The sequence below is a fragment of the Cyrtonyx montezumae genome, unplaced genomic scaffold (genome assembly GCF_038088225.1).
Source record: "Cyrtonyx montezumae isolate F1298 unplaced genomic scaffold, pur_monq_1.0 scaffold_10, whole genome shotgun sequence".
Lineage (NCBI taxonomy): Eukaryota > Metazoa > Chordata > Aves > Galliformes > Odontophoridae > Cyrtonyx > Cyrtonyx montezumae.
In genome coordinates, this window is record NW_027071826.1 from 58,507,254 (window position 1) to 58,513,495 (window position 6,242).

The 6,242-nt window shown below is 50.7% G+C and overlaps 1 protein-coding gene and 1 non-coding gene across 2 annotated transcripts; one reads left to right on the plus strand and one right to left on the minus strand.

Annotated features, from left to right (window-relative positions):
• Positions 1-209: 209 nt before the first annotated feature.
• On the plus strand, positions 210-2,911 carry RPUSD2 (RNA pseudouridine synthase domain containing 2). Its single transcript, XM_065755571.1, has 3 exons — positions 210-611; positions 698-994; positions 1,729-2,911. The coding sequence occupies exons 1-3, from the start codon at positions 225-227 to the stop codon at positions 2,518-2,520; spliced, it is 1,476 nt and encodes a 491-aa protein (XP_065611643.1). The 5' UTR covers positions 210-224; the 3' UTR covers positions 2,521-2,911.
• A 2,616-nt stretch (positions 2,912-5,527) lies between these two features.
• TRNAS-GCU (transfer RNA serine (anticodon GCU)) lies at positions 5,528-5,609 on the minus strand. The gene has a single exon. It is a non-coding gene; the product is annotated as a tRNA-Ser (tRNA).
• Between the last annotated feature and the right edge of the window lie 633 nt (positions 5,610-6,242).

The following is a 6,242-nucleotide window of genomic DNA, read 5'->3' on the forward strand; positions in this document are numbered from 1 at the left end:
AGGTGGGAAGGGGCTCCTCAGGAGCTCTGGGCGGGCGCCGGCCGCTCCCGCGAAACGCGGCCGTGGGGGCGTGGCCTCGCGGCGACGGCCCGTGGCGATTGGCTGAGCGGAGTGACGTCACGCAGTGCGCCGCGGGGCGCGCCGGCGCGCTGTGGACGCCGTGCGTGCGCTCCGCGGTGCGGAGCCGGGGCGGGGGGCTGCGGGTGCTCTGTTTTCGGGGCACCATGGCCGAGCCGGGACCTGAGCTCACAGCCGGAGCCGGGAAGGTGGAGGAGGAGAAGGAGGCGGCGGCTCCGGCCCGGAAAAAGCGTCGCTTGGCGGCCGGGGAGCGCTACGTGCCGCCGCCGCGGAAACTGAGGTCGGGGGTGAGCTTCAGCGCGGCTCACTTCGCCGAGACCTCGTACTACTTCGAGGGAGGGCTGCGCAAGGTGCGGCCCTACTACTACGATTTCCGCACCTACTGCAAGGGGCGCTGGGTGGGCCGCAGCCTCCTGCACGTCTTCAGCACCGAGTTCCGCGCTCAGCCCCTCGCCTACTACCGCGCTGCCGCCCTCGCAGGCCGCCTCCGCCTCAACGAGGAGCCCGTGCACGACCTGGACGTCGTGCTCAAGGTGGGTGGCGACCGGCCGGCGTCTGGCTGGGCTATAAGGTCCCTTCCGTTCAGTGGTTCTGAGATAACTACCCGCTTATCTTGCAGAATAACGATTTTCTCAGGAATACGGTGCATCGCCACGAGCCTCCGGTCACCGCCCAGCCTGTCCAAATCCTGGTGGAGAACGATGAGGTGGTGGTTGTGGACAAGCCGTCCTCTTTGCCCGTGCATCCCTGCGGCAGGTTTCGTCACAACACCGTCATCTTCATCCTCGGCAAAGAGCACAACCTCAGGGAGCTGCACACGATTCACCGTCTCGATCGCATGACCTCGGGGGTGCTCATGTTTGCCAAGACGGTGGAGGTGTCCAAGAGGATTGATGAGCAGGTTCGGGAGAGGCAGGTGAGAGTTCTTCGTGGGCCTTCTCATGTGGTATATTCTTGACAAAGTCAGAAAGTCGGGAAAATTTTGGGTGTAAAAAGCCTGAGCTCCTAGAACAGCTCACAGTCATCTAGTTGTGCTCAGCGTGGAAGGCATGGAAAGGGAAAGACTGAGCAAAAATGTAAGCGATTGTGGCAGTTCTGCATTGCCAGGGATCTGTATCCTTGTGAGATTGTAAACAGAACCGTGGAATAGTTTGGGCTGGAGAGGACCTTTAGGGATCATGTAGTCCATCAGCGAGCGAGAGCGGTTTTATTTATCATTAGAAGTGTATCAGTCACCTAATACTTGCTTTCCATTTTAGGATTCAGGAAGTTTCTCTCATTGCTTTTTCCAGTGGCTTTCAAGCCAAACAGCTGTAGCTGTAGGGCGCAAGCTTCCAAGACTTGGTTAAAGGTACTGAAATGAAGGTAACAATTAAAAGGACTGAGATGTGGCTGTTGAATTTAATATGAGGAAAATAGTCCAGGCCCTTATGTTTTTGAATTCCCAACTGGTTGGAGAAAGCATGAGTTGAGCTTGGTTACATAGCTGACTTTTATTACAACTGAACAGGAAAGAAAAACAACTCTGGGAGTAGATTACCTACAAAAGTCTTTCATGAAAGAGAGAGAACTAATTAGGATGAGACTCAAGTGTAGTCAGACCCCGAGACATTATTCTGCTCTTACAGTCACTCTTCTTTCTCCCCACAGCTGGAAAAAGAGTATGTCTGTCGCGTGGTGGGGGAGTTTCCGGAGCATGAAGTGGTCTGTGAAGAGCCCATTCTGGTTGTTTCTTACAAAGTGGGAGTGTGCCGTGTGGACCCCAAAGGGAAGTTCTGCAAAACCATCTTCCAGAGACTCAGTTACAACGGCAAGAGCAGCGTGGTCAAGTGTCTCCCACGTACTGGGAGGACACACCAGATCCGGGTCCATTTGCAGTACTTAGGCTACCCTATTGTCAATGACCCCATCTATAATATGGAAGCCTGGGGTCCTGAAAAGGGCAAAGGTGGCAAGATTGGGAAGACGGATGAAGAGCTCCTAAAGGCACTGGTGGAGGAGCATCGTTCCAAACAGAGCCTGGATATCTTGGGTATCTCTGAAGAGGACTTGAATTCCAGTGCAGAAAACAGTGACCCTGGTAATCCAAGAGAGTGCACGGAATCTGTGCAGGCTGATTCTATGAGAGAGAACTCCTGCCTTGCTGAGGATGTCAAGGGTCCTGAGGCAAAAGAAATAGCAGCTTGTCCACTGAACCTTGATGCTGACGTAGAAACACTTGAAAGAAATACAGAAGTGGGCTCATGTGAGAATGAGTGTAGGCAAACAGGAGAGAAGAGTTCAGAAGAGAGGGACCCTTTATGCGTGGAGTGTAAAATCACAAGGCAGGACCCGTCTCCCAAGGAGCTGGTGATGTACCTACACGCCTTGCGCTACAAGGGAGCAGAGTTTGACTACTCCTCCAAGATGCCTGAATGGGCAATGGAGGACTGGGAGGAGTGACAGAGGACAGGACATCCGCATGGCCAGAAAAGCCTTGTAAAGACCCGAGGCTTTCTTGTGGTTGAGGTGCACAAACTGCTTGTGAATTGAGATGAATTGATGTGAAGACTTGCAGTGGCTGGTGGGTTGTCCTGGCTGCTGACAGTAGCTGTAAAAAAGCAAGAAGATGGAGTTACAACACTGGAATTACATTACCCTTTAGTGAACACCCGGGGAACACTTGGCACAGGCAGCTTGGCCTCTCACCTCGCTCTGTTTTGGGTCTGCTGTTAATTATCTGCACAGATAATTTAGTACATATGCTTAAATTAAGCAACAGATTTCTTTCAGTCTGCTATGCAATGTTCTTGTACTGTACAGTAAGAGCTGCTGTAACGTTCAACATAGCGGGTGTCATACAGAAAACTGTTTTGATTTTTGCTGTCATTTTACTGGTTTTAAAATTGAAACATTAACACTGAGAATGGTATAAGTCAAGCCAGAGGGCACTGTGAAGCTTTATTTGTCTGCTGTTTGTCAGCAAGGAGGACTTTGCTTTGAAATTGCTCTTGCAGAATTCCTTCATCCAGTTACTTTAAGATTAGTAACTCAGGGAATCGATCTGTGTATACAATTTTTAGAGGTACTAGTCCCAAGATTTTACTGATCTTACTGAGATTTACAAGGGGATTGATAAAGCAGATGTTGCCTTCGTGTTCTGCTCTCTCCCCTTCTTTGCCTTCTCAAAAAGATCCAGTTTTTTTCATTTTTTTTTTTAATAAGGGTTAAAGATCAGTAGATTTAAGTCTCAACGTATCTTTGTACATGAGCAAAAATCCAAGGGAGAGAGGTCAGCCTACCAATCCTCACTGCCTGTCCTATAGGCAGATTGTTTTAGGATAGTGTGTATTTTTTTTTTTTAGTGCTTCATCTATGCCTCAAGGTTGGCTTTAAAGAAAAACAAAAGCTATTTTATAATTATTTAAAAACACATTTTTATGGTAACACTTCTGGGATGATAAATATCAGTGTAATGTTTATTTTCATCATTGTATGGTTTCTTCTTGGCTTCTGGGAGGGTGACTGCAATCATTGTATTGGCTTGGGTGTGCTGTATTTTTTTTCCTGTCTTTTTTTATGTACGCTCAGAGGTAATTATCAGCTTTAGCAACTGCTGCATACAGTTAAAAAAAAAAAAAAAAAAAAAAGAAAAATGTCCTGTGAGGAGCTGTATATTTCGGGGTCCTCCACACCCATCCACACAGGGTGTATGCGTAGGGTTCTGCGTTGCTTTTAGTATTTTAGAAACCTTTTTTATAGGTGAATGAAGAAATCCAGAATTGTAGAATCACTAAGCTTGGAAAAGATCACCCATAGTTCTCACTAAACTGTGTCCCTCAGCACAACATCCAACCCTTCCTTGAGCACATCCAGGCTCGGTGACTCCACTACCTCCCTGGGCAAAGACCTGATGCTCTCCAGCAAGTGTACCAGCAGACTTGCTGGCGTATGGATGATCTCTCCTTGCCGTGCTGTGCTTTAGGATGCTTTATTTTCTCTCAACCCCCTTAAGACACGCTGGTTACTGGAGAACCCTTGCTTTATGTGTGTCCCTGAGTGGGGTCCTAGGGACAAATGCTGCAGGGTTAAGGTTTCCCAGGGCCACACAAATAATTAACCTCCTAGGCAAGGCTCTGAAAATCACTTGATACCTTCAGATGTTACCAGGACTTGTGCACAAAAAAAAAAAGTGTTTATTTCTTCCACTATTCTAAACCTGCAGAGTGGCAGTGGTGGTGTTTTTTTCTGTCCATTTGCATGCAGCTCGAGTGATTTAGTAAGGGTTTGCTCAACCTTGAGCAATGCTCTACCACTTCGTGCTAAGGGACTCTTGTGATTGTAATGCAACTATGTCTTGCTTTTTTTTTTTTTTGTTTTGTTTTCATATGCCATCACATATTAGGGCCTGTGTATGGGAACTGCTGAATCATGACCTGAACCACTGATTGGTCACCTGAGGTGAGCACCGAGTCAGCCACAGGGGCACAGGTGAAGGCAATGCACCTGTGTGATGGGAAGGGGTGGAGCCTGGCTGCACCTCTCCCAAACCCCATTTAAGGGCTGACCACCACTGGGGAAGGATTTCTTCTTGGAGATCCCTCCCGTGTGGAGTCCACAGCGAGCCTTTATCATCCCAAAGGTAAGCCACCTTCTTTTTGCTTACTATTTGTGTACCATCTGTATAGACCTACAGAAATATACTATCTTTCATACGATTTTGAGTACCATCCTGGGGGATTATTTACCCTACAGGCCTGGTCTAGCATTCCTCCACCAGCAGTTCGTTAATCCAAGGAAGAAAAGGTTCCCCTGGGTGTGACTATTGTCATGTATTTTTTTTCATACACATACTGTTTCACACAACAAAAATGGAAGAGGTGCCTTTGTAAGAAGGGTGTGTGTAACTGCTGCTAGCTCTGCCCAGAGGAGGAATAGACTGAGTTTTAGCTGAGACTTCAATGTTGTCTAAGCTGTAGTGTCAATTTCTACCCTTCCTTTGCTGGAAACAAGCAAAGAAAAGGGATTTTACTGACTTCTGCCAGCATTAGGAAATGGGGTGGTGGGTGTAATATGAAATTCACAGCTCAGAGCCACGTCTCACTATTTCTGGCTGACCCTAATGTCTGCAATTAGCATAGGCTAGCCCATATCAGAAGGGAATCGTCTGCAGACCTTCAGACCCACCCCCGGCTCCACCCAGGGCCATCCTAAGAGTCAGACTGTCTCTTTCTCCTTGGCTATCTCTACCTTGCCCCCCTTGAGAGGTGTGATGACCTGTTCCTGATACCTCCAGCACAGAGATACACCGCGCAAATGACCCCCACCCCTCACCCATGCCCCAGGCGGCGGGACGGAGACGTGGGGCGAACGGGGCTTGCCCGTAGCGAGCCGGGAGACAGCGCTGGTGTGGTGAGGAAAAAAAAAAGATAACTACATAAAAGGGAGAAGAAAAACCAAAAAAACCTATCGACGAGGATGGGATTCGAACCCACGCGTGCAGAGCACAATGGATTAGCAGTCCATCGCCTTAACCACTCGGCCACCTCGTCACGAGAGCTCGCTTTCTCATATGGCCTATAAGAAACTACAGCAATCGCTCCCGGCCTCGCGTTCACTGTGCTCTGCGAGATGGCGCCCACCGCCCTTTTGTGAGAAGAATGCGGAGTGAGGTGATCGCTGAAAAAACGGCGGCCTTGCCCCGGCTTGGCGCTGCTGACACTCCAACCACACCGATCCGAGCGCGGCGGGCGCCGGTGAAGGCCGACAGCGAAGCGGCAAGGCGCGGAGGCCGCCATATTGTACGGAGCGCTGGGGGGCGCCATGCTGTACGGCGCTGCCGGCCGGAAGGCGGGATGGCGCGGCGCGCATGCGCGGCGGTTTGAATCGCGGGGCGGCAGCGGCGGCCCAGCCCGATGGGCGCTGAGGGTCCGGGGCTCAGCGGCGGAGAGCGGGTGTGAGCGGTGAGCCAGAGCGGCCGAGCAGCGGGGGGAAGGCGTGAATAGTTTAGGGAGCTCGGGGCTGCGTGAGGCGGGGGCTGCTGGGGCGCGGCGGGAGGGGCTGAGATTTGGGCGCGCTCGGAGCTGGGCGGTCTGGAGGCCGAGGGGACGCGGGTAAAACAGGCTAGCTGGAGCTTTGAGCAGGTATCGGGCTTGATCATCTTCAGAGCTCTCTTGGTGCCTTCT

What these genes read in the sequence shown, in the direction of transcription:
- RPUSD2 (XM_065755571.1), top strand. Translation starts at nt 225, where the DNA reads ATGGCCGAGCCGGGACCTGAGCTCACAGCCGGAGCCGGGAAGGTGGAG. An exon ending in ACCTGGACGTCGTGCTCAAG is followed by an intron (nt 612 to 697) that starts GTGGGTGGCGAC and finishes CTTATCTTGCAG; the next exon opens with AATAACGATTTTCTCAGGAA. An exon ending in AGCAGGTTCGGGAGAGGCAG is followed by an intron (nt 995 to 1,728) that starts GTGAGAGTTCTT and finishes TTCTCCCCACAG; the next exon opens with CTGGAAAAAGAGTATGTCTG.